At 43.0% G+C, this 24,551-nt stretch overlaps 2 protein-coding genes across 2 annotated transcripts; both read left to right on the top strand.

The window, feature by feature from the left end:
• Positions 1–581: 581 nt before the first annotated feature.
• On the top strand, positions 582–5,563 carry wdr82 (WD repeat domain 82). The gene is made up of 9 exons (XM_062404193.1): positions 582–960; positions 2,500–2,597; positions 3,408–3,474; positions 3,570–3,669; positions 3,772–3,888; positions 3,980–4,135; positions 4,430–4,499; positions 4,980–5,122; positions 5,355–5,563. Exons 1-9 carry the CDS (start codon positions 800–802, stop codon positions 5,382–5,384), a joined length of 942 nt encoding a protein of 313 aa, XP_062260177.1. The 5' UTR covers positions 582–799; the 3' UTR covers positions 5,385–5,563.
• A 1,319-nt stretch (positions 5,564–6,882) lies between these two features.
• LOC133968255 (twinfilin-2) lies at positions 6,883–16,951 on the top strand. The gene is made up of 9 exons (XM_062404203.1): positions 6,883–7,230; positions 11,021–11,199; positions 12,324–12,419; positions 13,685–13,789; positions 13,901–13,915; positions 14,129–14,254; positions 14,416–14,566; positions 14,920–15,041; positions 15,932–16,951. Exons 1-9 carry the CDS (start codon positions 7,134–7,136, stop codon positions 16,097–16,099), a joined length of 1,059 nt encoding a protein of 352 aa, XP_062260187.1. The 5' UTR covers positions 6,883–7,133; the 3' UTR covers positions 16,100–16,951.
• The last annotated feature ends 7,600 nt before the right edge of the window (positions 16,952–24,551 follow it).

Here is a 24,551-nt window from a genome sequence, read left to right as displayed (position 1 = left end):
CACATGTGATAGCAGGTATTCAAGTGTATTTGATTTAATTCATTCAGCAACGATAATTGATAAAGAATTTGGAGGTTCACTTTTTGTATTTGATTATTCCAAGTCAGGAACTTTTAGTTTGTTTGTTACCTGCACACAAGAGGTTATGTTTTTATCTTTTTTTTTTGATGATTGTTAGCAGGATAACACAAAAAGTACTTGACCAATTTCAAAAGATTTTTATGGAGAGGAAGGAAATTACTTTGACAGCAAAGCAAGAAAAGTAAATATAGAGAAAAGATAATTACGACACATTTTAAAGTAGTTCTATCCATCAATAATAATAAGAAATTAAATACAATTACATGAATACTGTCAAAACTAAACTAAAAAAGTACCCTGTGTACTACTGTTCTACATGAGTACAATATATTACTGTTTTTTCTTTGATGAAAAGTTTATCTATGGTATTATGTTGGATTATGTTTTCACAACATAACATAAGTGCATGCCGCGTTCATTCAGACAAACACAACTATCGCGATAACCAGCAACATCGCGTGGTTTTTGGCCCATGCGCGCGTCAGGTGGTGAATATGCGCGTCACCGCCGTGTGGAGGGAAGGCGGTGCTTTTCCCTCCCGAGGATCCGGAGCGTTTCAGGCGGGTTTCAGTCTCTGTGTCCGGGCCCCTTTTCATCTAAAACCCCCGCTCCGCGCTCCTCCGCACGCTGTTTCTCCACAGGCTGCACCCGCGTTCCCCGTAGACAGGTTCGACACCGCGAGCCGAGGGTCTGCGGCCCCTCACTCACACGGGCCACCATGAAGCTGACGGACAATGTGCTGCGGAGCTTCAGGGTCGCTAAGGTGTTCCGGGAGAACTCCGAGAAAGTCAACTGCTTCGACTTCAGCTCGAACGGAGAAACGATCATTTCCAGCAGCGACGACGACTCCCTGGTCCTGTACGACTGTCAGGAGGGAAAGTAAGCGCGGCTCTGCCTCCATTTTACCGCCGGGTTTGACGCCAGCTAGCCGCTATGCTAACTAGCGAGGCCTGCTGCGCTGCGATCACGGTCTGCAGCGGTTGTATGAAACGTTAACTACACGTTCATTACGTGTGGAGCGATCTCCTGCAACACGAATCCTCTCCGTTCAGGCGGCGTATTGCACGTGTGCGTGTATAAATGTGTATTAAACGTGGATCATAATCTGTTAAGAAAACTCAAAAATTATTTTTACAGTGAAATCCGCTCGCGATAGTAACTTGAGTTGATTAAAAACAACCTGCACCAGTAGAACAGAGCTGCTGGCGTGGGAGTAGGCAACTGATCAATCTCACTGGTTTTTTATTATTGCGACAAATGGAATCAAGTGTCGCACTTAAAAGCTGCTGCTATAAATGAATTAAAATCCCTCCATCTTTGATGATTCATTGATTTAGTCTCCTGTAAGTTGAAGCTTTTTCCATGTGATCATTTGCTGCCTTTCTTTGATATATGGAAATTAAAATTTAACACTGATAGTCTGTTGGTTTGGCAAATATCCAAATTGTTGTTCTTCCCAAAAAATTATAAACAAAGCGCAAAATTAAGTAAATAATAAGATACCTGCGAAATAAAATCATCATTTGCAATTATACTTCTGGAAGGAGTTGGCTACAATTTTTAGTTCTTAGATAAATCATCTATTCTTTGCTGAATCCTTCCTCTCTAATGCCAACATTTGCTGCCATTCTCTCATTAACCTTTAAATATACAGCGTTAGGCTTTTAAAGTGTAGGAGGACAACAACAAACAGTTTGAAGAGGACACATCAAGAGTGTGATTCACGTTTTAAAGTACAGTAGTACAATAATTGCTCATAGCTAGCTGTAACCCTGCAGTCATCTATCGGCATCTTTACGATTAACTAGCTCGAATTACAAATGGTCTTTCAAAATTGTTACCGCTCAAAGAAGCATTTAAACATAACTGATAAATAATACCTCAGTCTCAATGGCATGGGAAGTTCTTTACGTAAGGTTTATGAAGCTATTTATGTCCTCGGATGGATTTTCCTTCACATACAAAGGATGCAAGTTTTGTCTGCCCCATGGGGCCTTGTTTAAACATCTGTCGTCTTCTCCCCTGCACCGCCAACTGTCTGCAACATCTGGAACTTTCAAATTGAGTCCATTTACATCTACACAATACTGGTTCACAAGTACACAGCGCAAGTCTCCAACACAAACTCCACACAAGCACAAAAAACACAATAGCTTTACCTCAAATGTGACCAGCATTGTTGAACTAGAAAACTAGAGACAACACCAGCTGATGTTGACGTACCAGCGCTTAAATCATTTATAGTCTCAACTATAGTTAAAATCAAACCACTGTAGCAGTGTAGCTTGAGTCACCTCATCAACAGTCATGTATTTATGCAGAATGGAAAGTGAAAATTACAAAAAGACAATGAGATATTTGTCAAAACATTTCAGGGGATTTTAAATGCCTGTTTGCTCTCTCTCTACTTTATGGCAGACCCAAGAGGACTCTCTACAGTAAGAAGTATGGAGTGGATCTGATCAGGTACACGCACGCTGCCAACACTGTGGTCTACAGCTCCAACAAAATCGATGGTATGTACACACTCGAGTACTTGTTGGTTGTTGTTTGAATAACGTGGATAATGTGAATGAAGTTCAGTTTGTGTGACATGGTTTTCATTCCATGAATTCAAGGAAAACATCAAAAATCGACAATCGCAATGGTTTCGCACTCTCTGCCTGTAATGATAGTGGGATGTTTACCTCCGACCTCCCATTGTTGTCTCTGTGTTGGAATTAGTTTTCTATAGAAAGTCTTGAATGCTGTAATATCCAACTATCAGAATCTTGGGTCTTAAAATGTCTTGACAGATCTTAAAAACATATGAAGTGGGTTAACGTTGTGTCTCCTCTCACCATATCAAATGACAAACATTTTTTTCAAAAGTAGCCAAAAAGTAGGGGTGTTAAATTTCAGTCATTGCAGACTTGTTGAAGTGCTCTTTCAAGTGTTCTTTCGAATGTACAAGACATTAAAGTTACATCGCAGAATCTGATTAATCATAATGTTATTCCTTATCCCAATTCCATTCAGTAGGCGTCATGCTGTGTTTTCCTGGTTGTACTGTGGAGACGTTGATGTGTAGTGGATCCCGGGGGGAGAGCATCTGGAGCTGGGATGCCACACTACTCACTGTGGTCTGAGGTAGTTGTTTGTACAGTTTGAGGGTCTGTGATTCTGCCCCATACAGGAGCTAACTGTACAAGTGACTGCCTTGCCCACGGTCGAGTCTATTCCTCACATCTGCCCCCCAATTGAGTTTGTGTTTTTAATGACAGCCTCATTCCTGCCTTTTTCTTTTCTTCCTCCTCACTCTAATTGTAATGTTTCGCCTCCTTTAGATACCATCCGATACCTGTCCCTCCATGACAACAAATACATCCGATACTTTCCCGGGCATAACAAAAGGTGAGGATTGGATGTTTACCTGTCTAACTTTGCTCTCTACCTTGGTTTGGTTGTATTTAGTTATAATATTTCCTTTCTTTTTTTGTTGCGGCCAGAGTGACGTCTCTCTCCATGTCTCCCGTGGACGATACGTTTATTTCTGGTTCGTTAGATAAAACTATTCGACTTTGGGATCTGCGGTCGCCCAACTGCCAGGTGAGAATCTTCATTTGTTGAACGTCTACTGGTATTTCTGATTCATCTTTTATGGAGAGCTACAGCTGTTACTGACACTCTCCTGCTTTCTGCCCACTGTAGGGTCTGATGCACCTGCAGGGGAAACCAGTTTGCTCCTTCGACCCAGAGGGTCTCATTTTTGCTGCAGGAATAAATTCAGAGATGGTTAAACTTTACGACCTGCGCTCATTTGACAAGGTAAGAGGTGTTTGACGTGTGTGTGAGAACATTCATGATGATAATTCTCTCAAATTAGGAGCTAAACAGTCATTACCATGTTTGTCAACAGGGTCCCTTTGCAACCTTCAAGCTTCAGTACGATCGGACGAGCGAGTGGACAGGACTCAAATTTAGCAACGACGGAAAACTAATTCTTCTTTCGACAAACGGCGCCGCTCTTCGGGTCTTAGATGCTTTTAAGGGCGCTGTGATGCACTCGTTTGGGGTAAGAGTCAACTCGTGCTTAATTTTTGGAAATGATTGAAACCAAAACACAGGGAGATGAACGTCTATATGACAACCAGGACACTGACAGTGAAAATTACTGATGAATGGAAATCCAAATAACGAGTTCAATTACATTTTTTTTATTATTATTATTTTAGAATTAGATTCAATTTTTAAAGAGTGAGGATCAGATTAGTTAATATACACGCTGTGTGTACCAGGTTGTTCTTTGTTGCTGTTTCACTGCTCTCTGAATAATTGCTCATGGATGCTGCTGTGTGTTTACCCACAGGGCTACAACAACAGTAAATGTGCAGCACTAGAGGCATCGTTCACTCCTGACTCTCAGTTCGTTATGATCGGTAAGTCAAGTTTGTCATTTCTCTCCCGTGTCTGTCTTTGTGTTGGAATTAGTTTTATACCTAGTCTTGAATTGTCTCATATCCAATAATCTGAATCTTGGGTCTTAAAATTTTGACAGGTGTTGTAAACATATGAAGTGGGTTAACGTTGTCTCCTATCATCATAAAAATGACAAATTCTAGAAGTAATACCTAAAATTGGATTTAATATGAGTTGTGGGTTCAGAACAGCACATCTTTTTGGTTTACCTGGTTGAAAAAGACAAAAAAAATGTGTATACATGGTTCTGTATAGTCATGTTTCTTTTGAATATAAATATATTTTGTACTTTTTTGCCAGTTTAGAAATGACAAAGGTTTAATATTGCCTACATTATAGTTTTAAAGAGGTTTTTTGAAAGTCTTAAATTTAATGCTGTTACATCTTCTTCATCGCTGGTCCTACTTTCCTCAAATATTTGAATCGTCCATGTTTTCCAGGGTCAGAGGACGGAAAGATCCACGTGTGGAACGCAGAGAGCGGTATGAAGGTGGCTCTATTAGATGGGAAGCACACGGGACCAATCACATGCTTACAGTTCAACCCCAAGTTCATGACATTTGCAAGTGCCTGTTCCAACATGGTGAGTGTGAACTAAGGGAGTTAAGTTTCCAATGATTGCTTTATAAAGTGTGTCAGGCAGAAAGACATGTTAGCCACGCATGGGACTTCAGTTTCTTCTCTTCGGTGGCTTTTTGACACAGTTATATTGAATATGTAACAACTGTTTGCGTGACTCAGAGGATATTACATGACATAAGGAGTCTTGTGTGTGAGCGACGTGTATTCTAATGGATCTTCAAATGTTCTTTCAGGCGTTCTGGCTGCCGACAATAGACGACTGAGAGGAGTGAAGGCTACGGACGTGACCAGCAGGGGTCAGCAAAACCAGCTCAATGTGAATATCACAGGGATTTGTGGCAAATCAAACTCAAATTGTAAATAAGTTGTTTTCAGAAATAGATTTCTTCTCTATTGTCCTTTTTTTATATTTCTATTTAACATTAAATTGTTTCTTTTGTAAGTTTTGTCAACTCGATTATTGTGTCATGTGTCAGTGCTTGGTCCATGATTTGGATTTTTACAAAATAATTAACAGAAGTGGTTAAAGAGGCAAAATATTACATCGAATATTTTGAAGATTCACAGAAAATATATAGTTGTTTTAATTAATACATTATTCAGACCGATTGAAGTTTGATATATTTAGATTCAAACTCGTGTTGAAATCAGTTGAGTCAATACACAACTATGTTCTTAATGAATTTCATTTAAATCTATACTTGTGTTTTATATAAAGTTAGTTATAGACATATATCTATACAACTATTCAAAGGGAAATATAGTTATAAGTTTCTACTTGGGAGGATTCGGCCAATCAGCTGGGTCACTCATGTTGAAATTTTGAAGATGATTTACGTTGCAATGGTAATATTTATCAAATTCAATTCTCACTACACACAGACGACATTATAAACAAGTTTGCCCGTTACGAAATGTGTGTCTTATATTTAGAAAATGATGTCAACAAGATCAGGTGTCGATCATCACTGTTGTCAAGTGGACTCGCACTGGGATTTGTAATGTCTCCATAGCAACAAGAGGTTGTTTTCATCTGCATTTGTTTGTGTCGTAGCGTGATTACACAAACCACTGGACAGATTAACACACAACTCAGTGGAAAGATGTGGTGTCGGTCAGAGGAGAAGCCGTTGTACTTCGGTGTGGATCCAGGAAATGTTTTTCACTTTATTGGTTTTAATGAAAAACATCTAACATGAGTGTGTCCAGTTTGGATCCAGATATAAATCCAGATCTAGTTAATTTGAAGGTGGTTTAGTGAGGGGACTGTTCTGACGTCTTCACTCTGAGGGCCTTTTTATTTTGTTAGCGAATTTAGCTTTTGAATTCAACAAAAGCTTTTTACCCCTTTTGTTTTTCCCTCATCAGCTTAAATCACTGATTTGTAACTGATTATCACCAGAAAATGTGTGTTTTACCTTAAAAACACATTGTTAAATGTCAATGAGAGGAAGTGTAGAGTCCATTTACCTGTTAAATGCTGAAACTATATTTCTGTGGGTTCAGATCGATGTACTGACCTTTCAACCCGACTCATTTTTGGACATAATCTGACTTTATTTGAACTTGCCTCAGAAGTTGAAGTTGAAGTTGCTGGGTGTGACTCTCCGCTGCAGGTGCTGTAGTGCGGTGGGGGTTTCACAGACCAGCTCACAGGACTGGACAGACAGACAGACAGTCAGTGGGAGCTAAATTTGGGAGTGAGGTGATCGGGTTACCTCTCACTGTATGCACATGATACTGTCCTAGTTACTTGAGCAATGTCCCTTCTCACAGTGTCACACTCTCTCATCGAGTCGAGTCGCACTCGACAATCCTCTCCAGAGTCAGAGTAACGGCCGAGCTTTTACAACAGGCTCTTTTGGTTGGACTTCACTGTCTCTTCATTGGACAGATTTTTTTGGGGGCCTTGTGCTGTGGAGCTCCTTTCCTTTCTGCTGCTGCTGCTTCTTCTTCTGTCTCTCACACCCCTGCTGCTGTGCCTGGCGGGAGGAAGACACTGCTGAGCCGCCATGTTTCTCGCACTAGTGGTGACGCCAGAGCTCAGGGAGTTCCTGGCCAGGGCGAGAGGAGGAGCAGTGCGCCTCATCAAGGTGTGCATCCAAGACGGTGAGTGACCCGGGGCCAGGGCCAGTGTCTACGATGGAGCAGGCCCCGATTGGGACTGGATGTAAAACCTGAATCATTCATGCTGTTGTTCAGTCACTGTTTAAAGTGCTCAAAGTTTAAGTGGAGTTCATATTTAACTATAGTGCTTTGAATTTGACCTCCTGAGTCATTACATTACAAACTATTGTGCTCACTAAAGTTACTGCCAAAATTCACAAGCTCAGATATCAGTCACTAAATATGACATATTTTTTTCATCAGGATCCAAATGTTATTCCCTATGAAATCAATGAAAATTTTTGAAAACATCATCTTGCAAACAGACGAGTGAAAGCATAACCTCCTTAGTGGAGATAATAAACTCAATAAATCTATTTCAAGAAGTCATGATCAATGGTTTCCAGCATTTTAGTTTCTGATCCCTGACAGGGAAATAATATAATGTCAGTGAAACAGGTCAAATACAACGTGCTGGACATCTTAGTTAACTGACTCATCCCTGCCGGATGGAAACCGAAAACAAATAATTAGACCTAAAATGGCCGTTAAGGTTGTCATGTAGCTCAGTAGTTTATACTGCAGGCCAGTGGTTCCCAGTCTTGGGGGTCATGAGTTGATGATCAAAATGGGAAATCATACGATTTTTGTGAGATCTTCACTTTTTTATTTAAAATTAGATACTTTGTCCCTCTAGAACATAGTCGTATGAAACAGTCAGAGATCCAACAATAAGAAGCATTTACAATCAAGTCACATTCTATTACAGCAGATCATAATCATATTATGATAAATAATGATATTTGACAACCCCAGTTTAACAACACATATTAACATTGTTAGACCCTTCTCACAATTCGATAAAAAATAAATCAAATTTCTTCATAACTAGTTTAAAACTGTATTTTCTAATCTCAAAAAAAGAAATCTCTGCGCTGGTTTTCTATGCCACACAGAAAAAGGGCAAAAAATTATTCTTTTGTAGAAATATATATTAAAATGCAACAAGTCTAGACAAAATCAAAGGATTGTTATTTTTGTCACAGACCATAAAGGTTGAGCAGGGGCAGCCACCTTTGTGTGACCAAAGAGAAACAGGTCAAACACTTGTGACACTCAGTAGAGCACAAAGCTCACCAAGGCCCAACAGTTCCCTTAAATCCAATCAAGTTTCACCAACTTTCCTACAGTTCTAGATATCAGGTCCCTCAACGTGCCAGATAAAAAAAAATCAAGATCTATGAACAATTCCTTCCTTGGTAAAAAAAATTGTAAATTTCGCAATGCTAAAATAAAGTGATAATAATTTCCCAGATCTGCACCGTAATTCAATGGGTTCTCCCCCGACCCATTCTGCATCCTTCCACTACATTTCGTGGAAATTTGTCCTGGAGTGTTTGTGTATTCACAACCAAAAACAAACCAATAAACAAACAGACAGGGGTGAGCACACACGCTCCTTGGTGGAGAGTAAATATTTTTGTGTCGAGCTGCAGATTCATTTGAAATCCAGATCGTGGGAAGGGTCTTTCAAATCTTTGGGGAAAACTCTTGGAAATGTTTAACTGTTTCCTGTGTTTTTTCAAAGGTTGCTGGGTATTTATTTATTCAGAAAATCAAACATGCTTCAGCTCAGTGACCACAATGTGTTTGATACATGAGAGGCTCAAACTGTCCCTGTCTTCAGCTGAACCGCTCAGAGATGCAGAGCCTGTTGTGGTGGATAACATGTAGCTTAGACACAACTCTGTCAAAAACAGGTCAGTAAACCATTGCGGCAGTTGTTGTTCAGCTGGGTGGTTCATGTCAGAAGTGCTCAGTGAGGCAATAGGTTTCTGGGTAGCTGATTGTGGATGTGGACTGGTATGCTCATGAGGTGTTTACATCTTATTTTGGTAATTGACCAATGCAGGGCTGTCACATGATTCATGGCAGAAGCATGCCCGGACTCTCTCTCTCTCTCTGCGCCTTGTGTCTGTTTATATAAAATATTGGCTTTCATATTTTGGGGTGTTGATGTCCACAGAGGCCAGCGTGCTGATAAGAGACGCAGACAGTCTCCCAGCAGTCAGCGTCGTTTGACTTTCAACTCTCCGCGGCGTCACTGGGTTATTTAGAGCGACATGTGACTGGACACAGTTTGCGTCCCGCTGCCCAGTGACACTCGTGCTCTTTCCAATGTCAGAGGAGAAACAAGAGCCGACGAGTCTGTTTCATCACCGCCAGCTCAGTGGGTCACTTCCTGTCACCTATCCTGTTCTTCTCCATCTGAACTGTCCCCTGACCACTGACGTCCAACGATTTCACAACTGTGTTAGGCCCGAACAGCTAAACTGAGCCATGTACACACATTTAATATCAACGTAAAGGCCTGTGAGAGAACGGCTGGTGGAAAGTATGCGTGCGCGCTGGGATGGAATGTGTTGAAGCTCAGAATAGCAACATGTCCCGGGAGACTATCAGGAAAACCAGCCCTGCACCCCACAAGGCCATGCCACTTAGGGTTTGTGTGTATGTTTTGAGAACTTAATTAACCGAAGCTATTAAGGTTTTGATTTTTCCTCGTCAGCTCCTTTGAGGGAGTCAACCGAGTCCTGTCCAGTCGGTCAGAAATGAATCCTGTAATATTTTTAACCGAGGAGGGGGGATTGGATCTTTGGCGTCTCTCAGCGCAGCACATGAAGCAAACAGCCAGACACAGCTGGGGGACACAGGGAGACATGAGCAGAGGGACTCATGGTGGTTGAATGTGAAGCTGAATCAATACATACGTTCGAAAATGGACAGAAAACGAATCCGCTCACCCTCTGATAATCAAGCAAAATTACAGATTTCTCTATTTTATGAGATTATTACAAATATCTTCAATATAAATACAATTCAGAACTCAAAACATCTGTTTGGATCGGTCTGCAGGTCACAACATATTGTCCTATTTGAGCCTTTTTACTTTTAGTCAGTCTTGTGTTCACATATATTCTGTCAGGTGTCTTCGCCTCCTTACCTGAATTAACCTTGGCTTTCTGACCATGTGTTACGTAGATGTTGGCAATTTTATCGCTTGATCATATTCCTGTTTATCTATGATATATTGTTAAGGGTCCACAGGTGTTTAGAAAGGCACTGTGATTTTTTTTAAATGTAATTATTAAAATGGGACTCATAGATCATCTACCTCTGCTAAGGCTAAATACTCCCTTTATTTAAATTGACTAGACCTAGATCTTTTATTAGATCTGCACTAAATTCTACTTATAGATATCAGTCTGCTAAACATGCTTGATTTCTTTCATCATGTCCATGAATTATTCTCTGAGAAATCAATGAAACGATTATAATTATTTTTCAATAACCCTGGATCCATCCCCTGATTCCAATTCTCACCTATATGGGTTCTTTAGTGGCCATAGCACATCTGTTTGTGGTAATCCTTGCAGTAGTTTTTGCGTAATCCTGCTTAATAGCAAACAAATGCAGACAAAAACATAATCTGTATAATAACATATATAATAGAAATATCTAAAAATACATTTGTGTATGTTATCTCAAATTGTTTGCATTCTGTTTGAGCAGTAAAACGAGTAACTCACACAAAATGTTACACATCAAGTTCTTCTCCTTCTCATATGGTCACATTGCAGTAATAACAGTCCTCCATGTTAATCATTAGGATCTGTGGCTGGAGGCTGTAAAATCCACTGATGCTTCTTTTATGGGTCAAAAGGTTTTGCAAAGGCCAAGCTACATGTAATACATGGGCTGAGGTATGTGATGAGTACTGGTCTGATTTCAGAGCAGCTGGTGCTGGGGGCCTGCAGGGAGCCGGACCAGAGCTGGGACCAGGACTACGACCGCTTCCTGCTTCCTCTGCTGGACGACCAGGAGCCCTGCTACATCCTGTTCCGCCTCGACTCCCAGAATGCACAGGGCTACGAGTGGATCTTCATCTCGTGGTCTCCTGACCAGTCTCCAGTAAGACACAGCAAGTCTATACCGCGCTGGGGCTGCACTTATCAACATGTTATTGGTGTTGTGTGTGTGTGTGTGTGACTAAATCTCAAATTTAGCATGTCGATTTTAAAGAACCACATTTCTATTTAATTTAAGAATTTAAGTTTATGAGTCACTCAAGATTAAAACAAATTATCCAGATTTTTAGGCATTTGATTTTTGTGGGATAACTATAAAATCCCATCCATTATTAGTCCCTTAATAGACTTTACTAACTTTACTCTCTAGATTTTCATCACGTAACATTAAATTTCATTTGTATAATCTATATACAAATGTTTCTCATGGGGATTAACAAGGTGCGACATCCTCTGTTCTTAAACCTCAACATGAGTCATGAGAAAAAACTACCCAAGAAAACATGTTAAGGGGGGGGGGGATCCCACTCTCAGGACGGACAGAAGAGCAGTAGATGCAGCGTGTATATGTAAACATAGCCAGCAGCACCTCTCAGGAACCATTCAGTGGAGGTCAGTGAGCTCTCTCAGTTGCGAGTATTAATATAATAATTTATTTGTTAATAACCAAAATGTAAACTATGTAGATTCAAAAGAAAGAATCCAAATACAAGGGTGAATCAATCATATGCAGAACCAGAGCAGGAAATGACTAAGAGACACAAAAACAGTTATACAGTCAAAATTGAGAATATGTAGCTTACAACTATTTATTAGCCCTACTAAAGCAATCAAAATAGTATGATAGTAAACTAAAGTTTAGTATACTAAAAAAAGTATAATAAAGTCTTGATTAAACATGAATCTAAAACAGTTTTTAGGTTGATGATCATAGTCAAACTAATAAACTTGGTAAATGTTTTGAGATAAACCAGGTCCATCCGTATGCACAGTAATCACTGCTGTCAAAAAGCAATCAGTCTTATTGTTTAGAGATCAGAGGTTAAATGGTCACGCTCACATTTCCTATTATGTATTCCCATAGTATGATCGAAGTGTAAAATTCATGGAATATCCCTTTAAACTATCTGTTTGGATGGGGATCGGAGCTCATTAAAAACATCCGCAGCGGTTTAGAATAAACCCCAAACACACAAACACACACGTTTGTCCCTCTGATGTTTGCAGGTGAAACAAAAGATGCTGTACGCTGCCACCCGCGCCACAGTGAAGAAGGAGCTTGGCGGCGGCCACATCAAGTACGAGATGTTTGGCACAGCAGAGGTCAGAGCTTTCACATTTCATTATAAAGCGAGGAGAGTAGCACCACGTGAACCCTGTGTGTTTATTGATTACCTCATTGAACATTCACAGTTTGGGGTTTTTCTTTCACTTTCTTTAACATTGACAGACATTTTTCAACATTTCCCTCGGATTTATCAGAGAATAAAAAATTCGGGATTGTTACAGAAACTTATCTTTATGATTGTTTGCAATTTGGTGCAGATCAAAATAAAATTCTGAATCTAGAGGATTTAAATTTGGTTTCATTGGTTCTAATTAGACCTAGTTAGAACTCAACTATTGGGATCTTTTGAGGAAAACTCATGATGTAAATTTTACAGAAGCAAAATTACTAGTTTATTTCCGTGACTCTCATTAGCCTTCAGAGTAAAGCTACTGGCTTAAAATAATCTGGGATAATACAGCTGGTAAATATCTCTGTTCACAAGTCGGCCAAATGTAAATCATGGAGCATGATGGGAAGATATCACAGAGGAAGGTGCTGCTCCCAAGTCTGACAATCAGCTCCAGGACACTACAGTGAAAGTGAGAAGTGGACTGGTGAAACTGAGGTTGAACTGTTTATGAAGGAACATGCAGCTACGTGTGTGGTGTAAAAATAGCACTGCACCGCGAACGGAACATGAAAACACCAGTTGAACCAGAGGGAGAAAATACCAGGTCGGCTGAGGCTAAGGATGAGATGATGGGTGATACAGCAGCAGGAAAACGATTGTAAGAACTGATTCAGTTCTCACACAGAAAGACTTCGAACAAATCAAATCACCAGTTGGGGGGGAAAAGCTCAGTCGGAGCCCAAAGCGTTAACCCAATAAAGATGTTGTTGATTGCCCTCAGAGAGTCGTTTACACCAGACACCCTGGGAACATGATGCAATTCTGTGGGGGACGGCTCCATGATTCCTCCTGTGCACGTCCATTCCACACGTACTGGGAGTGATGGTTTGAGGATATTGCTGCCGAAGGAAGTTACTACATCTATCGGCACTGTGGATGTCTGATGGATGTGTTTAATAAAAACACACAAGTTCATAACTGTGTGTGTGTTATTAGCTGCAGCACATTGTGGTTGTCTTCACTTGTGACTTATGTGAAGATCAGATCTTATTTTACGAGCATTCGAAACCCAATTCCAGATAATACCACAGGGATCACGCTCTATTCTTTCTCTGTCATTTACTGCAACAGAGCGTCTGTGCTGCTTTTAACCACGTGTGTTAAAAAGACCCTCTTGTTTGACACTAGGAGGACATCTGTTTGCTGGGCTACCAACGTCATGTGTCCTGGTGCTCAGGTCCGGCCCCGCTCACGTTAGCCGAGCAGGAGCTCCAGAGGATCAAAATATCCGAGGTGAGAGGTCAACGTGGCACAGAGCTTTGTCTGTGAGCTCTTGTTTTTCTGCTGGCTTCCATTTGTTTCCTCTGATTGTAACATTTTGTTGTGTTTGCCTTTTTCTCTCAGGGCCGAGTTAAACAGGTATGTTGACAATACACATACAGTGTGTGTCTGTTTAACTCAGATTTGATGTTAATGAGGACATTAAGAGAGAGAACCGAATCTGTTAGCTGTAATAACAATGAAAATACAGTTTCACCACAGTACAGTGACGTCAAGCTGTGTAATCCCATAATGAGCTCTCTGGTTCCTGCTTTAGAGGCTCATAGTGTGTTTGGATGCTTCCCCCTGCAGGTGAAGACAGAGATCAGCGTGGAGACTAAGCACCAGACACTTCAGGGCCTCGCTTTCCCTCTGCAGGACACAGCCAGAAGAGCCCTGCAGCAACTGGCCCAACAAAAGATCAACTACATACAACTGGTCAGCCTGAGGACATGACATATATATATATATATATATATATATAGAGAGAGAGAGAGAGAGAGAGAGAGAGAGAAACAGAGCCCCCGTTCTGCTGAGAACAGTTTGGAGTCAGGAGTGTTGATTTACTACTTGTCTACTGTTGATTCATTGTGTTGCAGAGGTTGGACGTAGAGAAGGAGATCATCGAGTTGGTCCATTCCAGCCCGACAGAGACTCTAGATCTGCCCAGCAGAGTTCCCAAAGACACTCCCAGATATCACTTCTTCCTCTACAAACACTCCCACGAAGGAGACTACCTGGTATCTGTCGGTACGTGCGTCTGAACACCTCCACTGTCGACCCTGAGACACACTGATGATTCTGAACTGTTTTGACCAGAGACCCCTTTAAAATTTGACATGTAATAAATCATGAATTAGCTGAATCTGCTGAAAGAGGGCCCAGTAACCAGATATTCAGACTTTCACAAGAAAAAAGCTAAATCCAGACACAAATCGGAGAAAAAAAGAACCACTTTTTGTTTTACTCCATAATTCATCCTGGTGCCTCGACGAGGATTTTGCCTCCAGGTTCCTAGCAGCTGATCTACATCAACTGTAAATATTTACTCCCAATTCTTCGAAATCTGATCTCGGAAATCTATTCTCTCTCATGGTCTGCAGTGTTCATATACTCCATGCCAGGGTACAGCTGCAGCATCAAGGAGCGAATGCTGTATTCCAGCTGCAAGAGTCGACTACTGGAGGACGTGGAGAAAGATTACCAGTTGGATATTGCTAAAAAGGTACCTGATGGATAGATGGATAATAAATTGGATAACACAGGTTCAAACAGGATCATAGCTGCTACTGAGGACACTGAGGTTTTGTGTTCTCTGGATTTAATTCTTAGAAACTATTTTTGTGGCACATTCCAGTAATTCACATAAAATAAGGCATATTTGAGATACTTCCCAGAACAAACACATAAAGGATAATTAATGTTTCTACACCAGCACTGTGTTGATCCTCTGACACAGGATTCAGTTGTTTAGTATCACCGCCAAGGATATTTTCATTTGTGTTTGTATAAGTAGGCCTAAGCAGAAACACAAAAACAACTTGATAGATTACCACGAAATTCAGTGGAAGAATGTGGTATAGGTCAGGGCAGAACCCATTACACTTTGTAGTGGATCTTGATCAGGGGGTGGATCAGGAATTTATTTGTCATTTTCTTTAACGTAGCCAGATAGGGAATCTTTCAACATTTTACGAGGGACTAAATTGTGATGTCTTGATGAAAACCAATCGTGCATGTTTAGGGAACGGATATTTATTTGAGTTCTTTGTAATTTGGTGCGGCTCGACCAAAATTGAAGGGACTGGTGGCTCTCCGCAGAGGCATGCATTCTGCTGAGTACAATTCTAGTGTTGCAGGATAGAGTTTAAAGGAAATCAAATTGAACTATGAACTTAATAAAAGTGTGAAACATTTAAAAATTGGGGAGAAAAATAAAGGTGCATTTAACTTGAATTCATGGCCTCTGAAAAAGGTTTGGTTACCTGGTTGTATACAACTCCAAACACACACAATCTTGTCACAATGACTAAACGTGAAAGTTATTTACTTTCTTTAACAAACACTGTGCTCACTACATTTTTCAACGCCTGCTTCTTTTGTGTCTTTCTGCAGTTAGAGATTGATAATGGAGATGAACTGACAGAGGAGTTCCTGTACGACGAGGTCCATCCTAAGCAACATGCCCACAAACAGGCCTTTGCTAAGCCCCGCGGTCCGGCAGGGAAAAGGGGACACAAGCGTCTCATCAAGGGGACAGGGCAGTCCTTGCAGAGCAGCTAGATGTGGACAGAACCTCTCCTCCCATGTTGTGCCTGTAGCTCCGATCATTTCGTCCCCAAACTCACTAACACCTCCATCAAGTCCAGAGGGGGGAGCACGCTGATAGATTTTTCCTCTTTGTGTCCCGAATTGCGATATACACAACAAATGTGTTTTTAATGGAAATGTCTCTCTCTTTGATTCTGTTTCTCTTTTCTGTCTGTGATGATATGCCTCCGTGAAATAAAAAAACAAAATGTTGATATACTTGCCGTTTACACCCAGTAGAGCACAAACCTCCACCAAGGCCACTGTCCACACCAAAGGTTGTTACAGAGGCCGAAATAACTCCTGTCAACCAGTTTGTGGATTTGCAACAAACTTTAAACAAGCGTATATCAGTGCTCTAAACATCCCTGACTTTCTTCCTCAAGATCTATTTAACAAAGTTCAAGATCCATGCGTTATTCTGGGGAAAATCCGCGCAAATGTCACAAAACCCCTTATCTCTTGAATCTGCCCTTTTGTCCGGATCTACACCAACTTTGAACGGTTTCTTTCTTGGATCCCTTTGTCCACCAAGTTTCGTGGAAATCTGTCCTTGGTGGAGATAACAATACGAATACCACATCAAAGAAAGCATGTGTCGATGACCTCCTATTTGTAAAAGAGTCTGATTATGCGGTGATGGAGATACTCCTCTGTCTTCCATATTGTTATTAAACATACATATGTAATTTACACTGTTGTGGGCTACTGACATGTACATTCTTCAGATGTGGCAGTCCCTGTTTTGTATCAACAATGTTTGTAAGAAAAATACAATATGAAAGGAAACTCTAAATAAAACCTTGTTTATACTGTAGTATTAGACTTTCTCAGTAGGGATTCATCTTTTTCTATCTGGCATGTGGTTAAAACATGGTGCTGCTTCCTGTAAATTCTCCTCGTGGTTAGGCTGGTGCTGTGGCAGGCCTGTTGTGTTGAGATAATAACGTTCAGATCTCCAATACGACATTATCCCTCACGGCGATGAAACACAGGGAGGCTGCAGCGACTGAAAGGCTGCAGTGTGTGGATTTAACCCCATGAGCTCGTAGTCTGCTCCACAGGACAAATCTGCTCCAGGGCTGCGTCATCAAGTGTTAAAAACTAGATTTCTCGGTTTACAAGCTTGATAACCATAAACACTTTTGGATGCACGACCACCGGCCCACTACAGTCAGGAAGATTCTGTGAACGTCTGTAACGGATTTAACAGCGACTCGAATGGATGCTTGTCGGGATCTTTGTGCAAAGTGGTGGAGGCCAGAATTTTTATGCCACAAAGTCCTGCTAGTAGCATTTCTAAAATCATTATAAAATCTGCAACATGATGTCCTTGATCATACTTTGGGTTTTAATATCACCAACCCAGAATTGCATGAATGCACAAACCTGCAAAGGGAAAAACACATTCGAGACTATTTTTCAGGTTTTGCCAGTGAAATCAAATTCTGCAGTTAGGGACAGCCTTGCTCAGCAGATATGCCCAGGCCTGTTAACAAAGCTCTGCCTTTGAATAAATATCTCTCTCTAACATACAATGGATCAACTTATGCTTCAAATTCCAAGCAGTGAAAGTTTTTCTCAGAAGCTTCAGGGAATTTCTTTTTTTTTCTTTTCTCCACCTTCGAAGAAAACAGCAGTTACTCACTGGATCCAAAACTTCATTTCACGTACTGATTCTTAGTAAGTTCTGGGTATGCGGTGTGTTCACACAGGCCGAGTTAATTATAGTCAGGCTGTCAGCGTGCAGATATGTGGTGTGGATTTCTGCAGCCGACCTATGCTGCGGGGCTGCCCCCCAGTGCGGGATGCAAATGAAGAGGTTAGTAACACACCACAGATATTACATATTTGCACAAAGAGAGTAAAAAAACTTTGGGGAATATCTTGGAAAATTGGACAAACAATGGCTCAAATATCTTCATACATTAAAAACAGTCAATATACAGAATGTTCTGCAATGAAGTTACAATAATAACTTTTTTCAGATGTAATTTTTTATTTGTGACAATTTAAAAAAGTTCATTATGTGTGATGACTCAGCTGCAGCTGATGTGAGGCTTTATTCAAACAAACACTGGTCCACTCACTTTTCCTGAGATGATGAACAAAAAACGAAATAACAACAATTTCTAAATGATCACAATAATCTAAATATAAAGGCTGGGATGGATAGAAAAAAATGTTGTTTTAGGTGATGGTCTTCTAGCCATGAGCAATAGTCCACCCTTGTATATTTACATAAACCTCATGTTCAACAACCAGAATCAGCTGCGACAGTGAGTGTGTGTCTGCCCGTGAAGAAACAGACATTCAGACACTGATGCACCATAACCGCTGTACCACCGGTGTTAGTTACATTGTCGCTTCAGCCTCCAGCACGGTCAGGGGTCAACTGCCACTGGACCCTGCACTGTGGTTACGGCTCATGTTCCTCGTGATCCTGATGTTGCTTTTAACAGCAATACCTGAGAAAAGATAAGAAAACAAATCTCTACCACCTTCAGGAAAAAGTTTTTTCAAGAAAATTTCCTTCGCCTATGTGCTATTAAACCTAACCCTAACCCTAATTGCAACCCTAACCCTTCACAAATTGGGTTTTACACTTCCGAAGGTCATAGAAGGTCGGGGATGGTTCCAATCGATCGGGAGTGCCTGCATTAGTGGGGGATCAGCCTACTCGCAAGTCTCTAAGACCTTCTTTTATTCATAACCCTAACCTTAGCCACTAACCCTAACCCTAATTGCAACCCTAACCCTTCACAAATTGGGTTTTTGCCTTCCGAAGGTCGTAGAAGCTCGGGGATGGTACCAATCGATCGGGGGTGCCAAGTCTCTACGACCTTCTTTTATCCATAACCCTAACCCTAACCCTAACCCTAACCCTAGCCACTAACCCTAACCCTAATTGCAACACTAACCCTTACACTTCACAAATTGAGTTTTTCCCTTCCGAAGGTCATAGAAGAACGGGGATGGTACCAATCGATCGGGAGTGCCTGCATTAGTGGGGGATGAGCCTACTCGCAAGTCTCTACGACCTTGTTTATCCATAACCCTAATCCTAGCCACTAACCCTAAACCTAACCCTAATTGCAACACTAACCCTAACACTTCACAAATTGAGATTTTCCCTTCCGAAGGTCATAGAAGCTCGGCGATGGTACCAATCGATCGGGGGTGCCAGCATTAGTGGGGGATCAGCGTACTCGCAAGTCTCTACGAGCTTCTTTTATCCATAACCCTAACCCTAACCCTAGCCACTAACCCTAACCCTAATTGCAACACTAACCCTTACACTTTACAAATTTAGTTTTTCCCTTCCGAAGGTCAAAGAAGGTCGGGGATGGTACCAATCGATCGGGAGTGCCTGCATTAGTGGGGAATGAGCCTACTCACAAGTCTCTACGACCTTCTTTTATCCATAATCCTAACCCTAGCCACTAACCCTAACCCTAATTGCAACCCTAACCCTTCACAAATTGGGTTTTTGCCTTCTGAAGGTCGTAGAAGCTCGGGGATGGTACCAATCGATCGGGGGTGCCAGCATTAGTGGGGGAAGAGCCTACTCGCAAGTCTCTACGACCTTCTTTTATCCATAACCCTAACCCTAACCCTAACCCTAGCCACTAACCCTAACCCTAATTGCAACACTAACCCTTACACTTCACAAATTGAGTTTTTCCCTTCCGAAGGTCATAGAAGAACGGGGATGGTACCAATCGATAGGGAGTGCCTGCATTAGTGGGGGATGAGCCTACTCGCAAGTCTCTACGACCTTCTTTTATCCATAACCCTAATCCTAGCCACTAACCCTAAACCTAACCCTAATTGCAATACTAACCCTAACACTTCACAAATTGAGATTTTCCCTTCCGAAGGTCATAGAAGCTCGGCGATGGTACCAATCGATCGGGGGTGCCAGCATTAGTGGGGGATCAGCTTACTCGCAAGTCTCTACGACCTTCTTTTATCCATAATCCTAACCCTAGCCACTAACCCTAACCGTAATTGCAACCCTAACCCTTCACAAATTGGGTTTTTCCCTCCTGAAGGTCGTAGAAGCTCGGGGATGGTACCAATCGATCGGGGGTGCCAGCATTAGTGGAGGAAGAGCCTACTCGCAAGTCTCTACGACCTTCTTTTATCCATAACCCTAACCCTAACCCTAGCCACTAACCCTAACCCTAACCCTAACCCTTACACTTCACAAATTGAGTTTTTCCCTTCCGAAGGTCATAGAAGGTCGGGGATGGTACCAATCGATCGGGAGTGCCTGCATTAGTGGGGGAAGAGCCTACTCGCAAGTCTCTACGACCTTCTTTTATCCATAACCCTAACCCTAGCCACTAACCCTAACCCTAACCCTAACCCTAATTGCAACACTAACCCTTAAACTTCACAAATTGAGTTTTTCCCTTCCGAAGGTCATAGAAGGTCGGGGATGGTACCAATCGATCGGGAGTGCCTGCAATAAGTGGGGGATGAGCCTACTCGCAAGTCTCTACGACCTTCTTTTATCCATAACCCTAACCCTAGCCACTAACCCTAACCCTAATTGCAACCCTCACCCTTCACATATGGGTTTTTCCCTTCCGAAGGTCGTAGAAGCTCGGGGATGGTACCAATCGATCGGGAGTGCCTGCATTAGTGGGGGATGAGCCTACTCGCAAGTCTCTACGACCTTCTTTTATCCATAACCCTAACCCTAACCCTAGCCACTAAACCTAACCCTAACCCTAACCCTAATTGCAACACTAACCCTTACACTTCACAAACTGAGTTTTTCCCTTCCGAAGGTCATAGAAGGTCGGGGATGGTACCAATCGATCAGGAGTGCCTGCATTAGTGGGGGATGAGCCTACTCGCAAGTCTCTACGACCTTCTTTTATCCATAATCCTAACCCTAGCCACTAACCCTAACCCTAATTGCAACCCTAACCCTTCACAAATTGGGTTTTTCCCTTCCGAAGGTCATAGAAGGTCGGGGATGGTACCAATCGATCGGGAGTGCCTGCATTAGTGGGGGAAGAGCCTACTCGCAAGTCTCTACGACCTTCTTTTATCCATAACCCTAACCCTAGCCACTAACCCTAACCCTAACCCTAATTGCAACACTAACCCTTACACTTCACAAACTGAGTTTTTCCCTTCCGAAGGTCATAGAAGAATGGGGATGGTACCAATCGATAGGGAGTGCCTGCATTAGTGGGGGATGAGCCTACTCGCAAGTCTCTACGACCTTCTTTTATCCATAACCCTAATCCTAGCCACTAACCCTAAACCTAACCCTAATTGCAATACTAACCCTAACACTTCACAAATTGAGATTTTCCCTTCCGAAGGTCATAGAAGCTCGGCGATGGTACCAATCGATCGGGGGTGCCAGCATTAGTGGGGGATCAGCTTACTCGCAAGTCTCTACGACCTTCTTTTATCCATAATCCTAACCCTAGCCACTAACCCTAACCCTAATTGCAACCCTAACCCTTCACAAATTGGGTTTTTCCCTCCTGAAGGTCGTAGAAGCTCGGGGATGGTACCAATCGATCGGGGGTGCCAGCATTAGTGGGGGAAGAGCCTACTCGCAAGTCTCTACGACCTTCTTTTATCCATAACCCTAACCCTAACCCTAGCCACTAAACCTAACCCTAACCCTAACCCTAATTGCAACACTAACCCTTACACTTCACAAACTGAGTTTTTCCCTTCCGAAGGTCATAGAAGGTCGGGGATGGTACCAATCGATCGGGAGTGCCTGCATTAGTGGGGGATGAGCCTACTCGCAAGTCTCTACGACCTTCTTTTATCCATAATCCTAACCCTAGCCACTAACCCTAACCCTAATTGCAACCCTAACCCTTCACAAATTGGGTTTTTGCCTTCTGAAGGTCGTAGAAGCTCGGGGATGGTACCAATCGATCGGGGGTGCCAGCATTAGTGGGGGAAGAGCCTACTCGCAAGTCTCTACGACCTTCTTTTATCCATAACCCTAACCCTAACCCTAACCCTAACCCTAGCCACTAACCCTAACCCTAATTGCAACACTAACCCTTACACTTCACAAATTGAGTTTTTCCCTTCCGAAGGTCAAAGAAGGTCGGGGATGGTACCAATCGATCGGGAGTGCCTGCATTAGTGGGGAATGAGCCTACTCGCAAGTCTCTACGACCTTCTTTTATCCATAATCCTAACCCTAGCAACTAACCCTAACCCTAATTGCAACCCTAACCCTTCACAAATTGGGTTTTTGCCTTCTGAAGGTCGTAGAAGCTCGGGGATGGTACCAATCGATCGGGGGTGCCAGCATTAGTGGGGGAAGAGCCTACTCGCAAGTCTCTACGACCTTCTTTTATCCATAACCCTAACCCTAACCCTAGCAACTAACCCTAACCCTAACCCTAACCCTAACCCTTACACTTCACAAATTGAGTTTTTCCCTTCCGAAGGTCGTAGAAGCTCGGGGATGGTACCAATCGATCGGGGGTGCCAGCATTAGTGGGGGAAGAGCCTACTCGCAAGTCTCTACGACCTTCTTTTATCCATAACCCTAACCCTAACCCTAGCCACTAACCCTAACCCTAACCCTAACCCTGACACTTCACAAATTGAGTTTTTCCCTTCCGAAGGTCATAGAAGGTCGGGGATGGTACCAATCGATCGGGAGTGCCTGCATTAGTGGGGGAAGAGCCTACTCGCAAGTCTCTACGACCTTCTTTTATCCATAACCCTAACCCTAGCCACTAACCCTAACCCTAACCCTAACCCTAACCCTAATTGCAACACTAACCCTTCTCATCTCATCTCATTTTCATCTGCTTATCCGGGGTCGGGTCGCGGGGGGAGCAGCTCAAGCAGGGGGCCCCAGACTTCCCTTTCCCGGGCCACATTGACCAACTCTGACGGGGGGATCCCGAGGCGTTCCCAGGCCAGTGTTGAGATATAATCTCTCCACCTAGTCCTGGGTCTTCCCCGAGGTCTCCTCCCCACTGGACGTGCCTGAAACACCTCCCAAGGAAGGCGCCCAGTGGGCATCCTTACCAGATGCCCGAACCACCTCAGCTGACTCCTTTCTAAGTGAAGGAGCAGCGGCTCTAATCCGAGTTCCTCACGGATGGCTGAGCTTCTCACCCTATCCCTAAGGGAGACGCCAGCCACCCTTCTGAGAAAACTCATCTCGGCCGCTTGTACTTTCGGTCATCACCCAGCCCTCATGACCATAGGTGAGGATAGGAACGAAGATCGACCGGTAGATCGAGAGCTTTGCCTTGCGGCTCAGCTCTCTTTTCGTTACAACGGTGCGGTAAAGCGAACGCAATACCGCCCCCGCTGCTCCGATTCTCCGGCCAATCTCACGCTCCATAGTACCCTCACTCGCGAACAAGACCCCAAGGTACTTGAACTCCTTCACTTGGGCTAAGGACTCATTTCCTACCCGGAGTAAGCTATCCATCGGTTTCCTGCTAAGAGTCATGGCCTCAGATTTAGAGGTGCTGATCCTCATCCCAGCCGCTTCACACTCGGCCACCAGCCGATCCAGTGAGTGCTGAAGGTCACAGGCCGATGATCCAATGAGGACCACGTCATCTGCAAAAAGCAGTGACGAGATCCTCAGACCACCGAACTGCAACCCCTCCCCACCCCGACTACGCCTCGATATCCTGTCCATGTATATCACAAACAGGATTGGTGACAAGGCGCAGCCCTGGCGGAGACCAGCATCCACTGAGAACGAAACTGACTGGCTGCCGAGGACGCGAACACAGCTCTCGCTTTGGGAGTACAGGGATTGGATGGCCCTGAGGATAGACCCCCTTACCCCATACTCCCGCAGCACCTCCCACAGTTTCTCCCGGGGGACCCGGTCATACGCCTTCTCCAGATCCACAAAACACATGTAGACCGGATGGGCATACTCCCAGGCCCCCTCCAGGATCCTTGCGAGAGTGAAGAGCTGGTCTGTAGTTCCACGTCCGGGGCGAAAACCGCATTGTTCCTCTTCAATCTGAGGTTCGACGATCGGCCGAACCCTCCTTTCCAGCACCTTGGAGTAGACCTTACCAGGGAGGCTGAGAAGTGTGATGCCCCGGTAATTGGCACACACTCTCTGGTCCCCCTTTTTGAACAGGGGAACCACCACCCCAGTTTGCCACTCCTTTGGCACTGTACCCGACTCCCACGCGATGTTGAATAGGCGTGTCAACCATGACAGCCCCTCAACACCCAGAGCCTTTAGCATTTCTGGCCGGATCTCATCAATCCCTGGGGCCTTGCCACTGCGGAGATGTTTGACCACCTCAGTGACCTCCACCAGGGAAATTGACGATGAAACACCATCAACCTCGAGCTCTGCCTCCAACATAGAGGGCGTGTTATTCGGATTCAGGAGTTCCTCAAAGTGTTCCTTCCAACGTCCGACAACCTC

The sequence above is a fragment of the Platichthys flesus genome, chromosome 2 (genome assembly GCF_949316205.1).
Source record: "Platichthys flesus chromosome 2, fPlaFle2.1, whole genome shotgun sequence".
Taxonomy (NCBI): Eukaryota; Metazoa; Chordata; class Actinopteri; order Pleuronectiformes; family Pleuronectidae; genus Platichthys; species Platichthys flesus.
Note: the sequence above shows the minus strand (reverse complement) of the source record. Positions and strands in the feature narration are given on the sequence as shown.

Coding starts and splice junctions, on each gene's coding strand:
- wdr82 (XM_062404193.1), top strand. CDS start 800: ATGAAGCTGACGGACAATGTGCTGCGGAGCTTCAGGGTCGCTAAGGTG. Junction 961..2,499: donor TACGACTGTCAGGAGGGAAA/GTAAGCGCGGCT, acceptor ACTTTATGGCAG/ACCCAAGAGGACTCTCTACA. Junction 4,500..4,979: donor CTCTCAGTTCGTTATGATCG/GTAAGTCAAGTT, acceptor CATGTTTTCCAG/GGTCAGAGGACGGAAAGATC.
- LOC133968255 (XM_062404203.1), top strand. CDS start 7,134: ATGTTTCTCGCACTAGTGGTGACGCCAGAGCTCAGGGAGTTCCTGGCC. Junction 12,420..13,684: donor AGATGTTTGGCACAGCAGAG/GTCAGAGCTTTC, acceptor GTTTGACACTAG/GAGGACATCTGTTTGCTGGG. Junction 15,042..15,931: donor AGTTGGATATTGCTAAAAAG/GTACCTGATGGA, acceptor GTCTTTCTGCAG/TTAGAGATTGATAATGGAGA.